General features: G+C 36.9%; 1 protein-coding gene across 1 annotated transcript in view; it reads left to right on the forward strand.

The window, feature by feature from the left end:
* Nucleotides 1-20,090, forward strand: part of LOC134533172 (dynein axonemal heavy chain 3) — a 182,794-nt gene that overhangs the window by 132,926 nt on the left and 29,778 nt on the right. Inside the window, exons 57-63 of the mRNA XM_063370536.1 lie at nucleotides 4,102-4,293; nucleotides 5,328-5,489; nucleotides 7,890-8,026; nucleotides 10,153-10,327; nucleotides 15,584-15,790; nucleotides 16,705-16,912; nucleotides 18,427-18,677. Coding sequence (XP_063226606.1) covers nucleotides 4,102-4,293; nucleotides 5,328-5,489; nucleotides 7,890-8,026; nucleotides 10,153-10,327; nucleotides 15,584-15,790; nucleotides 16,705-16,912; nucleotides 18,427-18,677 — 1,332 coding nt within the window. The remainder of the gene's footprint in view (nucleotides 1-4,101; nucleotides 4,294-5,327; nucleotides 5,490-7,889; nucleotides 8,027-10,152; nucleotides 10,328-15,583; nucleotides 15,791-16,704; nucleotides 16,913-18,426; nucleotides 18,678-20,090) is intronic.

The following is a 20,090-nucleotide window of genomic DNA, read 5'->3' on the forward strand; positions in this document are numbered from 1 at the left end:
TTAAAAAGCTATGTTATGTTGCACCAACGAATCGAGTCGTATTGCGTACGTGTACATTATGACGTCGCGTAAATAATAATAAATAGAATATAAACAACAATATTTGATAATTAACAGTTTTTGTTAACCAAGAAACAATTAAATCTCATAAATGCGGCTTTTTTATATTATCTCTTTTAAGATAATAACAAAAAACGTGAAAATACGCGATAATAAAAAACAAAAACATACATATTTCTAATTTGTAAACAATACTTTCTTACGTTGTTTCTGATCCAATCTCAAACTTTGTCTACACACACAATACCTTTAATAAACAGTAAAAAAACTTTGACGACGAATTTCCAAATGATACTTTACTTAATAAACAAACATCGTTCTTTGTAACGCAAATTCATCGAATATGCACGCGCATGCGTAAAACATACGAAAAATGCGAGTAACGAGATGCAGCCGTGTGTAACGTTTCGTTACTCGTTACTAGATGGCGCACCCGTTACTCAGTACCGAATACATACGGTTTGCTACAGCTCTATATTCTCAGTAAGAGCTTTGTGCGCGGTGTTTAGTTTTTTGGAATACGTTTTTTATAAGTGCTGCGCAGCTGAGCGAACAAAGAGAGTCAGCCGGCGGCCACGCCGCGCCGTAACAGCAACTGACCGAGTACAATGACCTTTCTCCGCGTACGGCGCGCTATGGACGGTAAATTTCCATCAATTTGCGGCCTTTTTTTTTTAATTTTTTACTGTGACGCAATGTGTATGTAGCTCGTTTTTGTTATAAACGCTGCAGGTTGCGACTGTATTTTAATAAACTTTAACGTATTTCTTACACTTTACATATTTTTTAACTTTTTTTTATGCCTCATTATTCACGGTTTCTAAAATTCTGTATGTACGACCGAGGTGTATGTACGAACCGGGGGCCGTACGACCGAGATCAAAAACGTTGAAGATGGAAAGTTGACGAAATCTGAGATAGCACGGCAGCACAAGATATCAGCGTCGACCCTGTCTACGATATGGAAACGTAGGTACACGATTATGAGTGCGGGGGTCATTGAAAATCGGTAAATCGGATTTAACGAAACATCGATTTAGAGTAAACATTTTCGGTAACCGTAGCACTTCGTTAAATCGGGGTTCGACTGTATTACATGGGGAAAAAAGCCGAGACTGGCCGTAAAATAATTAACTAAACAGTCCCCCGACCGAGAGTAGCTCCTAGGACTAAAAGAAAACGATTTGGAAAGAATTAAAGTCAGACAGAATTACTTAGCGGTGAAAACAAGCGGTGAGGTCCCCGGAGTGCTAAAGCGTCTGCTCTCGGTCGTTGATGGCGGAAAACTGGGCTGAGCTCATGGCTCGGCTCGACTAACATGGCGTCCTCCCGCCGAAACAATTGCCGTTAAAGATATTTGTGAATTCGTGCCACGGGAAACTAAAGTAACATGACAAGAATGATTTAAAAATTACGTGACATTTTCTTAATAACGAAAAAGGATAGTACAAATTACAATTATTAAGAATTTATATTTAATTATTGTCTGGCTTCGGCTTTCCTCGGGAATGTCCGGAAACGCTCTTAATTTTAATACACTATTTTAATTAAAAGTACATAAAGACCCTCCCGGCCGATCTGCTGTCACGTTGCACTCGGGAAACATTAAAACAAATTACATAATTACATTTAATTATATTTTAGGGGTGCGGCGCACTGACTCGACAGTGCCCTCTTGCCGAGCGAGCACACACGCACGCACACGTACGCACGGGTAAGCGGGAGGTTTGAATGGAGGGTGGGTGGTGTTTGGGCGGTGGCATATCGGACTTAAAAGGGGCCGCAGGCCCGGACGATGTCAAGTGTGTGTTATTTTTAGGTATTTGTATACATTAGGGATGGGAAAACCGATTCCCAATTTCATTTATACCTACCGATTCTACTTAAATAATCTATAATTGAGAATCGATGATAAAAGTCGATTCCTGCATGGAGCAAAAAAAATTATTTCACAACATTGCAAATCTGTCAGATACAATTATTTAACGACTCTTTGAGTGGGGTTATGACTGACTAGACGCATATATAACAGTCATATTTCCCCAAATAAACAATATCTAAAACTTGGGTCGATGTTATACATAAGTCAAAGTACAAAAATTATTTATAAAAAAATTATCACTGCGTATTAGTAGGGGCCTGTTCTTTTCGCGATCGTGATTGAACGACGATAAATGCGAAATCACCGTAAAATACAGTTTTTACGCGAAATCGCCACAACACAGCGTTTTTCCACGAAATTTAGTATTAAAACGCGAAATCGCAATGTTTTTACGGGAAATTTAAATACTGGGTAAAAGATTTGTCTTTTCACTGGTAAACAAACACCGCAACATGGCCGCCATTGAACATTAATCATAAATGCACTAAAGCAAACAAAAGCTTACACACGCTCACGTTAGTATAATGTTAAACCCAAAAATATACTGTAAAAATACGCAAAACTACGGCGTTTATTTTCCTTTCCGGCATAATGTTTGGATAGATAAGACAAACAGGCGAAGTTTTAAAGTCCACGCACACCGCTCGGGGCACTGACGTCAGCTTGGAACAGCGACACCAAATAAATACAAAAGCAAGCAGATGATTGGGCGAACGGTGTTTGGAACAGCCTTACGTGAGTGGCCATATCACGTGCCGGGGGCGCTGGCATATAGTTGGAACAGCGTCGTAGTATCAAGCAGATTATCGGGCGAACCATGCTACTTCTTCACCCAGCCGTACGGGGCAGCACAAGCATTTTAAATCGCGCCAAAAAGCGGAAAAATGTAAACAAACATTCATTTTCGAATGGTGTGACGATGACAATAACAACGAATGAATTTGTGTTTCTTAAATGTAACTTAACGCCGAAATACCACAATCAAGTACAATACTTTCATTTGCTAGTTCACTAGTTGTTGCTTATTTTTGTTACTGTTTCATTTCACAAATTTTTTAGTTAATTTGTACCCTTCTCTATGTTAGGCAAGTTGTATGAACGAAAATAATTTATACTGCTCAAGGAAAGCTTAAATTTTTTTTTATATAGTTTATTCCGTATTACAAAACAAATTTTAGAATAGTTTGACCCCTTTGACATATGAGTCATTAACTTCTAATGATGTAAACATTTATATAAGTTAATGTTAATAACTTAGTTGTGTACTCAAATTTGATAAATATGAATTTATGATGTATGCTACATCATATATGTATTGAAAGCTGAAAAAAAAAAAAAAAATGTTGCAAATAGAATTTGAATTATTTAATATTAAGTTAACTAGGTGAGTATCGAGAATCGAAGGATTTTTTAAGGAATCGATAATCGGGTATCGGAATCGAAAATTTTGGAATCGTTCCATCCCTAGTATACATGTACATTTAGTTTCAAACATTCAGAAAGTAAATATAAAATTTTAAAGAAGTTGCATTAAAAAGGCTAATCCCATACTAATAGATATTAATTTATAAAATCATAGATTGTAAAATATAGAAGCTAACTTAATTTCCCAGCCCCTACCCATATATAATGTGTACAAGAGCTTAACCAATTTTGTGACAGTTTATCTTTGGACTGCGGAGAAAAGTAAAGCAGCTGAAGGAAACTGGAGGTTCTCTTATTACTTTTCTGTCAAGTTACGGCACACTTGTTCGCCCCAAGCTGTCCGTAAAGACGTGACTTACTGGCGCCCTCTCTCGTGAGAGAGATCACGGCTTGTTTGCTGCTTCAGTCTGCACCTGAACCACCTTACCGTCGACCTGTTAACTTTGTCAACCACAGGGACGCATCAGTATCTTCCTGAGATTATTTAAATTTTCTCCTATTGTAACTGCAGAGGTAAATTTTTTTTTAAATGGGTTACCCTAGTACAATCGTTAGTGGCAAAAATGAACTCTTTCCCAAGTATTACTGTACTTAAATAAACTGCCCCAGACAATCAAAATGAAAAGTTTAGTTTGACTTAACATCAATGAAATTGATCTGTACGTTAGTTGCAGCAGCAGTACCCAAATATGTAGTAAAAACAAGGTGAGTTAGCTAGTGCTGTTTGTTTTCAGAACATGTCGGAGAATGTGATGAAGAAGCAGACGGAAGCAGCAAAGACGGAGAAAGAGATAGACGGGGCACGGGCTCTGTACCACGGAGTCAGCAAACACTCGTCGGTGCTGTTCTTCTGCATCTCGGAGCTGGCCAACATCGACCCCATGTACCAGTACTCGCTCGCCTGGTTCATCCAGCTGTACAGCCAGGTGAGTCAGTCCTGCCTGCCCAGCCACAGATCAGGTCGAGGGACCCTGAGCAAGTGAACATTTCCCCTGTGCAGTCAGCAGCCACACAGCTGCTGTACCGTAGCGACTGCGTGGTCTGACTGTTGAGGTGCTCATTGCAATGGGTAGAGGTTTTCAATATTATCTCAGCAAAATAACAAACAGTAGTTATGAAATATATGGCAGAAAAATGAATGATTAGCAATGATAATATGTGAAATAGATCTCATTAAGTGTTTTGTGTTTTGAGTGCACCAGCAGAGCAGTCTCATCATTTCACTTCTTAGAAACGACTTTACCTATGTTGTTTGTAATGATCGTTACTGATTTTTTTTCTTCTTCATTGCCCATTTTGTGACTAGTGCATACAAAAACTGTACCCTACCCACCTCTATGGTTTTGGCGTGAACAGAAGCCCTTGTCAATTCGAGATGTGTATTTCCTCAACTTTATGTCTCTAAGGGATCGTCCATTAATCACGTGAGGCTCGAAAAGGGGGGGGGGGGGGGGTTTATCGGAAAAATGACGAAATATCACAAGGGGGGAGGAGGGGTGTAGAGAGATATCGCGTGTATTAATTTTTTCACGCGATTTCTACTAAACCGAAAAGCAACGCGTGACCTTGACTCACCGTAGCCAGGCAACAATATCCCCGCCCGCCGTAACATGAACCATCCGGTTCGGCTTGCCAGTCGCCAGTAAGACTGTGATTTTGGCGCCAAATATACATGCTGTGCTTAATTTTCCAGAATTAAATTAGATTATACTTATATTTAAAGATAATATTCTGAAAATTTTAAAACTATTTTGTACCGAAAAAATACACGTGATTTGTTGGGTTGGGGGGGGGGGGGGGGGGGGAGTTAGTCTAAAACCTCACCACAAATTACTAGGGGGGAGAGGGGGTTAAAAATTTGCTAAAAAAACATCACGTGATTAATGGACGACCCCTAACTTACTTTTCTGCCTACCCCATTGTAGGGTACCCACAAACTGTTGCAACACTAATGTTTCAGTCAATAGACCACAGTGAAAAATCTGATGACCTGCAAATCAGACTGGCCAACCTCAACAAACATTTCACCGAGAGCATCTACCGCAATGTGTGTCGCTCGCTCTTCGAGAAGGACAAGATGATATTCTCACTAGTACTGTGTGTTGGGATCATGCGTTCGAAGGTAAGGTTACTCCTTCATACCATCGAGGACTTGACTTAGAATGGAAATGATAGAGTTCCACCAGGAGAGTTTTATGTGTTGCAGAGTGCTTGGGTGCCACTTTGTGTGATTTCTAGAGACCTGGCTACCATTCCTTTCCAGGCTGTGAAGTCACTTATGTGCCTGATAGACTTACCTTAGGTCTTACACATCTTGCAAGACCCAATTTGAAAACTTTCCCAGAGACTGGTATGCTGTATAATTTAGTGATGGCCCGATATCCAAAAACCCGATACCGATTCCGATATTTCCAAATTTACCGATCCGATACCCGATACCCGATATTCCGATAATAGGTCTATCTCATATCTAATACTGATTCTATAAAATTGTGGTTCTGGAGTATTGTTAGAGACAATAATTAAAATTGTTAAATATTAATAAAACATACTTATGTGAATGTATATTATTTTTATTAATTGTAAAATATGGTAAATTCACATTAAATGAAAGCTAATAACGAAATTATCATAATGGCCTACAAATAAGCTCTCTAAATTCAAATTCACAAGTCACTGCATGTACTTAGTCCAGTGTCTCAACTGTAATCTACGAAAAATACAGTCTGAAAAACATCAAACTTTACCAACTTTTGTACCCATTGTAAAATTTCATCACGGTAAACGACACGCTAGAAAGGAAGGTCTTCAATTAGCAAATTTTGTGACCATTGTTCAAGTGTATCACTCCATTTATTGGTGCGAAAACACGTTAAAAATACGTGAAAAGTAATTTCAATACAACTTTGAAACGTACTGCAGAGTTTATAAAACCACACATTTTTATTTGTGTTATTGGCAATGCACTCAATATAGCCAACATAATACCTTTGCTGCAACTTGCCCTACTTAAATATGTTTCATATTTTAGCTTTTGTAAAACTTACGTAACGTCTTTGTATAGAACAGCAGTTGGCGACCATGAAACGACACGGAAAGAAAATGCCTGTTATATGTTATATCCTACTCTATTGTCATATCAAGCAGCAACTTTATTCTTCCCAATGTTTACTTGCGGCTACACCACTTATTAAATTAAATATCGTAATTATTTTCGTTTATGTTTTCAATTTAAGTATGTACACTTAGTGAACTTCGAAAATTCGTCAAGCGAAAACATTTTGCGAATATCTGAAACGAATAAATATGCACTAATGACTGGGATTTGTGTACACATGGAAGAATTGTACCGTCGGGATGCATTGCAGTATCAGAAAGAAGAAATAGGCTTGAAATTGTTTCAGTGGAAAATAAGCTTGTAATTACTATGTAATATGTTGACGTGAAGAAAGATAAATTACGCCCGCGGAAAATAAGCTTGGAATTACAGTTGAGGTTATGTGAGAAGTATTATTGGCGAGAGCAAACATCGGTTATCAAAATATCGCAAGTATTTACCGATGTCCGATATTGAAAAATGTGCCGATATTACCGATCTCCGATATCGGATATTGAATATCGGGCCATCACTAGTATAATTAGAGGTACAGTACTACTTTGGGGTAGCGTAGGATCTAGAATATCCCACATGCCTTGACACTATGCACAAACTTTCCTGGCATTCAGTTAAGTTATATGTTTATCTCAAAGCCACAGGCAGTGATAATGTGGTTGCAACATACAATGTGCTCGCCATCAGCAAAGCGACTGCTTGGGCTGTAGAACAAAAATTGCTAAGTAACACATCAGCTCTCTCTGGCGGACATAAGTTGACATGGTTCTAATGTAGTACACTGGGCACTAGAGTTGCACCAGTATGAAGGTCCGGCATTAAATAAAATAGTAAATACTAAATAGAAAATATACAGTGTAATGAATTAAGCATACATACCCAACTAAGACACTTGAAGTAACATATATACATGACACATAGCAATAATTGAAAGTTAAAAAATGTACAGAAAATTAAAGGAAAATTTTAATGGAGTTTTCTGAAATTCATTTCTCATGATAGTTCTAAAACTGGGATAAAGACTACACATGTAACAAACATATGTTATTTTACTACCATATTGCCTACTAAAAAATTCTGTCTAATGTATATAGTGCCATAATTTTTAAACTGAAATTAGGTACGTTTTTGTCACTGGAGATAAAATTTATGCTTGGAAGCTCAAAGGTTAATTTTAAATACTTGTTGATGGTATTGTTCCAGTAAAAACAATAGTTTTTATTTTTTAAACAAATTGTTAATTTCTAGTTGTATTTAATATCTGCAGGTGCGCTGTTACATTACCAAATATCAGCAAAATCTGAGCCTGCTGATATGTTTTGGCACAGCTCTTAGTTAGTGAGTTTCTAGTGATTCATGTATACATAGTCAGTGTTCATGTGTTTTAATTGTGTTAATATTTTGTTACAGGGAAAGATTGACGAAGAAGTATGGACATTCCTGCTAACAGGAGGTTTTGGGTTAGACAATCCATATCCGAACCCTGATCCTTCCTGGCTGATTGACAAATCCTGGGGAGAAATTGTTTCAGCTTCAAAACTCAGTGCGTAAGTATGTCTTTACTGTGTATAGACCAATGACTGTGGTGAAAAATGGAGTTATGTCTCCAATAGAATCAACAGATCAAGCTGTGTGTAAAGTAGGAGTTGCTTTTTGTGAATTGCATACATGGATGCCCAAAGAGACATTTGCATTTAGAACAATTGTTACTCAAGCCATGTTGTATTCATGGAATGATGTAAGGAGAAATTTATATGGTATACAGTAGAACCCCTATCATACACTTTTCAACGGAGGGCACAAAAATGGTGTATGATGCGGGAAAGTGTATGAAAAGGGAATGGCAATAATAACATTTTTTTTTCAATCTAGCATACCAGCACAATATCTGATTATACTTAAATACATAATGTGTAAATAATTGCATTATATTAATGAAAGATATGAATTCATCATTATATATACATATAATAAAACCACCAGAAATGTAAAATACAGTCCATAACCAAGTAAAGCAGTCCTTTCTTGGAGGGGGGGAAAGGTCACCAAGCCTAAATTAGAAATTAAAAAAATTAGGCTATTGTAAAAAGAAAATCAGAAATTTTTGCTTGTTTGTTTCATTTTACAAACAACTTTATGCAACAGAACAATTTTCAATAAAATGTTAACTTGAGAAACGTACAATACAAAACAATCCGATCGTAAGAAAACAATAACAAACGGCTATATTCAGTTCAAAGATTAATGAATGCACAAAATATGAGATCCATGCCTTGGTAAAGCGCGTTGACCATTTTCATAATCATTGCTAGTTTGCGCCACTAGTCTCGCTTGGTGCTGGCCATAGATGCTAGTAGCGAGGTGCAGTCATCCTGATACCATCCATATCTATGGTGCGATAAAGTTATTTTCTTACGTTTGCAAAGGTAAACAATGAACGTTTTTCAAAATAAAAGCATTAAAACGTATTTTTTCAGGAGGAATATAACAAAAAAATGTGTGAATTTTAAGACTTTTCCGCTTTGTAAAAACGTATGAAACGGGAAATTCGTGATTTTATAAGTGTATGTTCCGGGAAAGTAAACCATTGTAAATATAGTACTTTCGGCGGGACCAAAATCAATTGGCGTATGACACGGGAAAATGTATGAAACGGGAACGTATCATCGAGGTTCTACTGTATTAGAGGAAAGAAAAAGAACTAGGTTAGTTAAAAATTAAAAATAAAGTTTTCATAATGAACTGTCAAGTGGCTAAACCCAGACAGGAGTGTGCCAATATCTATGGTGCCTATAATAAATAACTATATTGCTTGACCAATCAGCATTAAATACAAAAAAAAATGGAAACAAACTGTTTTTAGTTTTTTTTGTTTAAATAACCATAACAACTTTACTCAACCTGTACATTCAAATACATTCAAACTGCTTTCAAATTTATTACTTAATTTTATATTTACAGTTTATCACCAGAAAAAATGTCTATAAACACCCAATATCAAAGTGCAAGTGTCTCAATTTTTTAAAATATCTTAGTTTATCATATTTGGGTTTGGATTTTGTCATCATCTGTACAGATAAACACCAATGCTTTATATACTCGGATATGTCTATCTTTGCACGGCATGTAAAAGTCCAAACTCGCTATGTATCTCTATTCTCGCTACGGAGTAAACACATGTACAGTGTGAAGTCCAGGTTTCAAGTACTGCAGCTACAACTTGTATTATTTACTATGTTTATCTGGGCCCCTGCATGTAGTTTCTCTCCAGAATGCCCATGCTCCATGCTCTGGCTCCCTAAAATAACCCACCTCATAAGCCATAACACCTACAAGAGTAGGGGATCCAACCACTGACAACCTTGTCAAGACCCTGAGTGCAATGGTTTGCAGTGTTACAGTTACCGATTGTCATGAAGAAGTGCTCTCTCTTAGAATAATTTATGTGCTCTATACAGCATCAGTACAGCTATTTGAGTGCAGATACATGTAGTTGAAGACCTTCCAGCGAGACATGTGATAGTAGTAGCACTTTTAGGGTGCTAACAGTGCAATTTTAAAGTGTTTTAAACATTTGCATACGGTTCCCATGATTGTAAACAATACATCTGCTATCCAATCAAAATACAATAACTTAAATATCTGCAATTTCTGTTTTTTTTTTTCTGCTTAGGCTTAAAAACTTCCATAAGGAATTTGTGAAGAACATCGCAGCATGGAAGAAATACTATGATTCTTCGAACCCACACGACAGGAATCCCCCGGCCCCATTCGACCAGTTGGATGGTCTGGTGAAGCTGGCGGTCTTGCGCTGCATTCGCCCCGACAAAGTTGTTCCTGCCGTCCAGGTACTGCGACTACGCAGTTTACGAGTTTGGTTGACTGACTGACGAACACCTCGTGTCTGCCTCATTTCCACGTACTGTATCCATACATCGCTTTCCTGAAATGATACATTTTAGCAACTAGACTTCTACCCTTGAGTTGGGGTTTCTCATTTTCTGCCATGCAACCAGAGGAAACTAGGCATTCTTATTTGGCATTGTATGGAAATTAATATCCATAACAGACCGAACTGTTAAAATATTACATTTTCATTACCAGATATATGTTTTTAAAATAGCTTCTGGTCTCGGGCATAGGAGCATTGTTTTTTCAACGACTGATGAAACAAAGCACCATACAAAACCCATAGAAAAATTATTTTACTGGGGACTTCCCCAAAAAGCTGCCTTGCTATTGGCTATACATCTACGATTCAGTAATGTCCTTCTGTGAGAGCTTCCCCTAGTTCTGTCACACGTCTCTGTCTTTCACACAGGATGTTATAACATATCGTCTATTACCGCTGTGTCGCTCCACGTCTGTCTTTTTTTCTTTCTTTCACCAGACCCATTGTCCTACCATCCAAACACATCACTGTCACACTATAAACCACATTAGTAATAAAATTTATATTTGATAAGAGATTTTTTTAAAGAAAATAAAATACCAAAATCCATAAACAGTATATCAGTAGGGACCCTTTTATTTCGCGAATGGTTTATTCACGAAATTTTTATACAAGCATATAGGGTCAACATACCAACAATTTATGTTATTTTTATTGTCTTACAAACCGTTTATGCGTCGCGAAATTCCGCGAAATTTCACGAAATTTGCCATTTTTCTCGCTTTGCGCGAAATAGGGCTAAATTCCTCTATTTCACGAAATTTCGCACGAAATAGTCCATTTAAAATCACTATTTTTAAGATTTGCGCAAGAATATGTTTACAAGTCAAAGATAAAACTCCACACTACACGAAAATATTTTACAGAACGACGCCTAGGCAAATCATTTTTTCACTTTATAATTTGATAATATAAGTAACTTCATATTTTAACGCCCTCGGGTTCAAGAAACGGGTTTATTACGTTTATTAACCTAACAATAACACAACTGTTTTGTTTTCTTTCGTTGGCCAACGGGTTTCCTAACGGCCATAACAAGCCATAGAAAAGAAAGTACATAAACACTTTATCATTGCGACGCCATGTTGAATTTTTTAATTTTTCGCTGTGAATCTTTACTTTTTTCTTTCAAACCCCATTTATACGGAAAAAAAGTCTTAATTTTCTAGAACATTCACAATATATCTGAAGTCAATACCGAATTACGGTAATTTACAAAAAAAAAAAAAAAAAAAAAAACAATAATTTTACCAACATGGCGTCCTTCCATACAAAATGACGTCCTTGATGTATTGTGAAGAAAACTTACACACTTTATCTCGTCTTCTCTGAGACGTTCGGAGAAACATTTATCTTTGGCTCAGAAACTCCGGGCTTGTTTGTTTTGATGCTGCTTATTGTTGAATACACACTTTTCATATATTTTTTTAGATTGAAAAGTGGATTTAAGTGTTACTCTTGAATTTATATATTCACACATTTATCTGAAACAGTAATTTAGCTAGTACTTTGCCCTCGAATGAAGCATGTAATTTAAACAACAGTTATACAATTGCAATTCGCCATATCTAAACGTGTTACAAGCGTTTAAATCATGCCGAAAATTGTATCAATTTGCAACTGACGGATTTTATGTATTTGATGCAAAGAATCAAATATTGATGTGCAAATTTTGCAACTTCCCAACAAGGGTTTATATTAATATTACAATTTTAAATGTGTAAATGTTCAAGTGTTTAAAATAGCAAGATGTTTTCAATATTATCTCATAATGAAAGTTAAAATTTAACAGTTAAGTTATTTTCACTTTTCCTGTATTCTCTCCTCCCCCCCCCCCCCCCTTACATAAATGTACTACGTGTTAAGTGAAACAAATTTTATTTACCGCTTTATTAAAAATTTTGACTTTTTACACCGCTTCTACTGGTTTTTTTATACCGCTCTTACCAGGGGTTTTTACACCGCTTTCACTAGTTTTTTTGCACCGCTATTGGTAGTTTTTATTTACCATTTTTCAGGGTCCCTATATATCAGCCAACCAAGTGAAAGCCAGTAAAATTATATTAACGAGACTTTTCTAATTAAAATTATTAAATATCAAAATTAATACAAGAAAAATTACTAATAATCAACTACAAGTATAAAAAACTAGGTCACTGTGACCCTGAAGCTATATAACTAATATTTAACTAACTATAGGCCTATATCTCTCTTAAATAGTTTTGCTAAAGTATTTGATAAATTTATTTTGAAGAATCTCAGCTTCAACTTAAAGAATAAGCTGTCAGATAATCAACATGGTTTCCATACTGGAAAATCAACCTCAACCAACCTTCTTTCCTTCCTAAATCCAATTTTTGCAGAAGTAACAACTAGAAGTCAAGTCGAGAAAGCATTCAACGCAATTAACTTTGATGTATTACTTGAAAAACTATAAATATTGGATTAACTGTTAAATAATTAAAATTGTTTCACAATTATCTTAAAAAACCTTCTGTGTTTCAATTAACAATATTACTGCTGACATTCTAGTAGCAATTTTGGGTGTCCCTCAGGGTGGTACATTGTACCTTTGCTATTTAACATTTTTATAGATGCTATTTTAAATATACTAGAGAATTCTTAAGGTCTTTTGTTTGCCAACGATTTAAAAATGTATGGAAAAATATATTTCTTCTAGGATTGTGTTTTATTCCAACATGACATTAATGCTATTTCTGATTGATTTAAAACTAAATCTAGTCAATCGCAACTATGGGAAACTTAACTTTAACTTTTACCAGAAAATTTTATCCTATTAATTTTAATTATGAATTAGAAAATCATACTCTTACCAAGAGCAAATTGGTTCCTAATTACTTTTTAATTATCATATTGAAGCTGTTACAGCCTGTCAATAGAACACTTGCCCTGATCAAATACACTACACATTTTTGCTTCTAACACTAACTCAGTCATTTGTCTGTATATTTCCTTGGTAAGATCTAAATTAGAATATAATTCCATCATTTGGAATAATATAAGTATCCCCAACAGTTTCAAAACTAACAAATTACAATCCATATTAATCAACACCATTAATCAAAAATTTACTAATCATGATTTAGATTTAAATACTATACTAAGCTCCTTATGCACTAGAAGGAACATTTTAGATGCAAAATTCATAAGTGATTGTCTAAAACTTAAGTTAGATTGTAATTATTTGTTTGAACATATTGGCTTCAAGATTCCTACATTCAATAGACGGGATTATATCCTATTATGTACTACTAGTAAAAACAATTACATTTTATACAGATTAGTAGGTAAGCAATTCCAACAGAATAAATAGTATTTTTCTAATAGTAAAAAATTCTGTGATCATTCTCTACCATCATATCTTCATCTACTCTGATTATAAGTTTATATGTCTCAATGGCAAGGATCTCTACAGTAGTTGTGCTAAGTATTTTAATTCTTATGTAATCAGTTGTTATTGTACTACATTACAGTGCATTATGTGTCATTTTATTAATTTTTAATTTACTTTGACATGCTAATCCCTCCATCAATTAATACTTTATACTGTTTTGTTTTCTTTGTCTCAGTTTATTTTTTCCTTTGTTTTTCATTCTTTGTGAAGTTCTTTTTAAGTAATTTTGGTATTTGTCATTGATTTTATTTGTATCTATGTAAGTTTCTGTGTGTGTATATATGTATAGTGTCTACCACTTTGGCCCTTTTCTATAGGTAGACCTGTTACAAATTAAATAAGTAAAAATAAATAATCAGCTGATATATTGCAGCTGAGGAAACATAATATTTATTCCTTTAACAAATAATCATAAAAGTTGGGAAGGGCAGGAACTTGCAATGTTACAACTATTTTGATTTAACTGCGGTATTGTTCTTAATTAGTCTAGGGCTTTCTTTCCTCCAATCTAAAAATTGGGCTAAAACCTGAATTTAATTGAGTATTAGAGTTTATTATTTGAAGTTAAACTATACCTGCTGTTCTTGGAAACTTAAATATAATTGAAATATAAAATAATATTTACGAAATTGTGAATTTGTGGTCAATAAAGTCGTTCAGCAATTTTGAAGGATTAAAATTGATTTAGTATTGGATATTATGTGTTTAATCTTGGTGGTTGGATTAGGAGATATTACATCACCCAATATAAAAAATAACTAAATTCACTAATGGTTTTTCTAAAAGACCTTACATGATTTTAAAACAACAATGGTGTTAATGCTAGTTGTGCTTATGCATATACATAGACTTATATTGTGGTACAAACATATTGTGCTTTCTCAGAATCTCACTCATATTTACTGGTAGAATGTAAATGCATGATTCATTCAAATATGGCTTAACTTGCCTGAACTGAAGAAAAAAAAGTTTCCCATATATTAGCGACTGAGAGTTCTGGTGAAATTCTTAAAACATTTAAGCTTGTTTCTGAGAAAGTTTCAATTACTTTGCAGTTCAAGGAAAGCACTACCACAATAAACATTTAATCGTTTGTTGCATGTGGCTCTTGACTTAACAAAAGTAAAGTTCAGCTTTTAGTTCAGTTCAGTTTTCAGATTGGTGTAAAGCAAGCCTTTGAAAAAGATTGTACTAAGTTTACAGTGCACTGTGACAATGAGTTAGGTAGTTGTAGTTAACAACTCGTAGACATCGAGGTCACCACAGATGATGACGGATGAAGTGATGTGAATGGAGCAGTGACAGAGCACACTGCAACATCCGCCACATTTACCACTTGCGTCAAATTGGCGGTCCACCATTATTATGATCATAATTTGTATTTTTAAAACATTTAGTAATATGAAATGTGCGATCTATTTCGAGTCTTAATACCCCAGACAGCAGTATTGTGAAAATATAAACCAACTTCTGTCATGCAAAATCTAAAGTAAAATAATGTATATAAATAATATACACCCTTGTGGTTAATGTATAAATAGGTTAATTAATAAATTCACCTGTAGTAAATCTGTTTATAGGCCATAAATGTAATGTATAATTCTGCATTATTTAAACTCGGAAGATATTCCATGTATTTCACACACTAAACGTTTAGTTGACATTGATGCGTGACACGTGGCGATGTCGCGGCTGGTGCTCTGGTGTCGTGTAATGCTGGAGTGGCCGTGCGTGCAGATCTTCATTGTGGCCAACATGGGGCAGCTGTACGTGCAGCCGCCGACCTTCGACCTGTTGAGCTGCTACAGCGACTCCACCTGCCACACTCCGCTCATCTTCATCCTGTCCCCGGGCTCCGACCCCATGGCCAGCCTGCTCAAGTTCGCTGCCGACCAGGGCTACCAGCAGGCCCAACTCAAGACCATCTCCTTGGGGCAAGGACAGGTGCTAGTGCTTCCAAATGCATGCTGAAAATATCATCCCAGAAGAATCTGTAAAACAGTATTGCTTGATACATTTTGTGTGCGAGTTGGACGTAGCTGTTTGAATAGGTTGTAATTATTTGTTGGTAATTTTTCAAACTGTGTGCATGCACGTAGTTTCATAATTGAGGTAGGATCCACACAGATGACATGAGAGAAATACAGTGCTTAGTGGAGCCAAGCTGATCTACTCAAGAGAAGACCTGGTGTTTCTGGCTAGTTTGTTGAATGAATGAGTTGAGGTGATGTTATGCGATGTTTTTAGATGTATGAGGTGATGTTTTGTGGTGTTCTGTGAGGTGATGTGATGTAAAATGAGGTGATGTGAGTTTATAGCTGATGTAAAATGAGGTGTGTACGTGAGACAATGATACAGATCATGAAGAAGGCTTCAGACAGGCCCAGAAAACAAGAAAAGATGCCTGAATGATAGTATGTGCGAGGGAGGAGATATTATGATAAGAATTCAGAGAGTGATATTTTTTCCTGCTGATTAAACCATAAGCTGGATGGTGGTAACTTTGATTTTTCTTTTTAATTTCTTATTTTTTAATAACACAATATTTTTTCTTCAATCACAAATATTATTTAAATAATTTCTGCAGGCTGATTGTAAATCCAAAGATATTGCAAATACAAATAGAAATATTGTTTTGGTTTTTTTCCCAAATAGCCAACCAAGTAAATTTTTTTTGTGTAAGAGTTGTAATTTTAGAAACTTTGTATTTTATGTTATGTGCTATCTTGAATCAGCAAGTGTGTGTGTGTGTGTATATATATAATGCTGTTGTCTAACGTAATACTAACATGCCTATAAAATAATGCTTGAGTGATCTTTACGTGGTTGGTTGTGGTGTGGCACTCGGCAACTGGCAGGGTCCCCGCGCGGCAGAGATGGTCTCCGAGGCGGTGATGCTGGGGCAGTGGGTGGTGCTGCAGAACTGCCACCTGGCCGTCAGCTGGATGCCCATGCTGGACCACATCTGCGAGGAGGTGGTGGGGTCGGCCCGCACGCACCAGAGCTTCCGCCTCTGGCTCACCAGCTACCCCTCCCCGCACTTCCCCGTCTCCATCCTGCAGAATGGTTACGTCTTCCTCTCTTTCTTATAACTGCTGATAGTGTCAGGTCACGAATAATAATGTAATAGACGAATCATTCAAGAATGAAAGTTTTGCTCATAATAATTCAAGCTCAATTCAGGGAAATCCCTCTCCCCCCCTCCTTTTCCCAAATCGTTCAAAAGTACCCATGGGTTAGATTGTATTAAATAAGCTCTGTGGAAGCCCCACTATAGGAAGGGGGGGGGGGGACTCTCCATAGTTGAAAATTGGACTTGGAATAATTTTTACAGCCAGTATGGATTGTAGATTGTGCTTAGTTGTGATGTGTGTCTTCTATGGCATAGCAAGCATAGTGTACCTTTCTCGATTCCCCTGCTCGCGGTGTACCGCGGGTCTTTCAAAAGTCTTGGGTCTGTAGTTGTCTGTGAGTAAGTAAAAAATATATTTTACTTAAAGTGAAACCTCTCATGTGTGTATGTTTTTGTGTTTTTTTTTTTTTTTTTTTTTTTTCAAAATGCAAAATAGTCATAAATTGAGAGAAAAACATGTATGCTGTGACATTACTTGGCGGCTATAGAAAGATCGTGTGGAATGCATGAAATAGTGATACTGAAGGATTAAATACAATCATGAACTGAGACTCCAAAATCTAGGTAAATTAGTAATTCTGATTGGTTTCTACTTAATTTAAGAGTCAAGCAAACAGGTAAATAATATTCAGATCCAGTTGTGTTGGTTGGACATCAGTTTGAAATGTGTGTGACTTTCCTTAGTGTACATGACTCCCAGTCAATTCTGCAGCCAGTCAGGAAAATGTAGGTCTGTGTCAGCTTCGTATGGGAAAGATGATTAATAATTAATTAGTAAATGCATACTTGGACCCACTCGTTTTCATTTTGTGTAGCATCAGACTAGGAAATGACACAGTAGTAAATGTGTATTTTTGTTACTCTCTCAGTTCCATCTGTACAGTCCAAAGATGTTAGTCAAAAGACCCATGACCATGCACTAATGAAATTATCATAGACGTTACTTCATTTTAAAGTAGTTCCCACTTTCAAGATTACATTTTCAAATCCAGATAACGCATTTTATGTCTTCAATAACAGTTAAGTTAAAATGAAGTCAAGTCCGTTCCAGTAGTTTGTCGGTTTTGTCACGAGTTTTAGTTTTAATTGTGAACAGGGAAAGATAAACTTTTTTCTTTGTAACCTTGTATGGAGGAAGTATTTATTTAAGCATATTTATTAACAGAGTAATTTCATCTTAATTTACCTGGAAAAATAAAACATATTTTTTTAATACTTACGTAATAATGGAAGTATGTTATACTGAACTGATACTATGTGTATAACATCTTGTGGCGATCCAAAAATATCAACTTTGAAGTTCCACGTAAGGTGAATGGTTTAAGATGTCAAGTTCACAAAACGTACTGCTACTTGTAGACGTATGCTTGTTGTGGAAACACGTACTGACGTGGTGGCGATGAGAGCAAGAGGCAAGAGGCGAGAGGCTCACTGAGTGAGGTTGCAGGGGTGAAGATGACGAACGAGGCTCCCAAAGGACTGAGGAACAACCTGCTGCGCTCGTACCTGATGGACCCCATCTCGGACCCGACCTTCTACGAGGACTGCGTGAGGACGCGCGAGTGGCGCACCCTGCTGTTCAGCCTGGTGTTCTTCCACGCCCTGGTCCAGGAGCGCCGCTACTTCGGGCCGCTGGGCTGGAACATCCCCTACGAGTTCAATGACTCCGACCTCAAGATCAGCGCCACCCAGCTGCAGGTCAGCCGGTGATGAGAAGCGATGACTCATCAGAGCATGATGGAAACAAAATGTGCAATGTTTAGGAGTGGGGTGCATTATCAGGAATAGGGATAGGGGATAAGGGAAAGTAATAAATATAGAGTCAGATAATTTTGAAAATATTTGGAGCTTTTTGGTCATCACATTTGTTAAAATTGTGAACCTCTATTGTGGACGTTATTGAGGGCAAATTTATGTATCATACAGTAGAATCCAGCTGATGCGACCCCTCACGGTTTCCGGAAAAACGGACTTATAAACGGAATGGTCGTAATAGAGAATTCGGGGTGTCGCCGCATTGGTGAATGCCGCTCGGACAGTGTCTAGCCGAGCTCGGCGCGTCCACTATCGCACGAAAAGCATTCTCAGCTGTCATGTTATCTAACCCGCCCGCACGAAAAGCCGCTGAGAGAGCGTAAGAAACTCGTCCAGCCAGGCTGGCGGTAGCGGCGGCTTGACGTCATACGTGACGTGACGCTTACCTCTCAATCCCCTGCTAATTCTTCAAGGTTAATCCCTCCCAGAGCCACAAACAATGTAAAAACACCTTCCCCTCCTTTTCCAACTAACATTTCAACACATTCCCTCCCTTATTTCAACCTTCTGCGTGAGAAACTGTCAGCATCCTCCTCCTCCCCTCCCACACCGCGTGCGGCAAAAGCCAGGTTGTATAGTATAGTCCATTCTCGGTAAAATAAATATTTTTATGGGCTTATACGACTGTCCTTCGCCGTTAATAAATACGTTATAAGTTATTATGATACAATTTGTTTATTAGTCACACAGCAGTTTCTGCTGAAAAATCACTAATACCTCGAATTTTATTGAATAGAAAAATTTAGCAGGGCCATAAATATATTTATTTTACTGCAAAGTTTCTTTTCCATCTGCATTCTAACGTGTTTTTTTCATCTTTTTTTTTTTACGCTGTGAAGGTACGTGGAAAAGATAATTGCTTGAGCTGTCAAAATAAACATCGCTGACGGCAATGGCGGAAGCGCATCCTGTCGGTCTGTCGCTGTGATTATCTACTCCAAAAACATGTTACAGCATTTCAGGATAGCATTGTTCTTATATCTTTCGTTTATAGCCGAATGTTTTTTACCTGATCCACACAAGTTCCTTCGCCACGTTTTGAATGAAAATAACCACCAGCCGGCTAGCATAGCCGAACTCGCGTGACGCGAATTCACTTGGCGCGAGTATTTATCGGAACCCATTGTTCAGGGTATGCGAGTCCGAGGTGTATAGCATAATTCCACGCTTTTTTTTTTGTTTATCTGCGCATGTGTGAAGTCAGCGATGTTATAGAAAAATAGCCGAGAACCAAACACCTGGCGACGTCGTTAACACAGTGAACACAGCTTTGTGTGTACAGTGACACCTGAGATG

The sequence above is a fragment of the Bacillus rossius genome, chromosome 6 (assembly GCF_032445375.1).
Source record: "Bacillus rossius redtenbacheri isolate Brsri chromosome 6, Brsri_v3, whole genome shotgun sequence".
Classification (NCBI taxonomy): Eukaryota; Metazoa; Arthropoda; class Insecta; order Phasmatodea; family Bacillidae; genus Bacillus; species Bacillus rossius.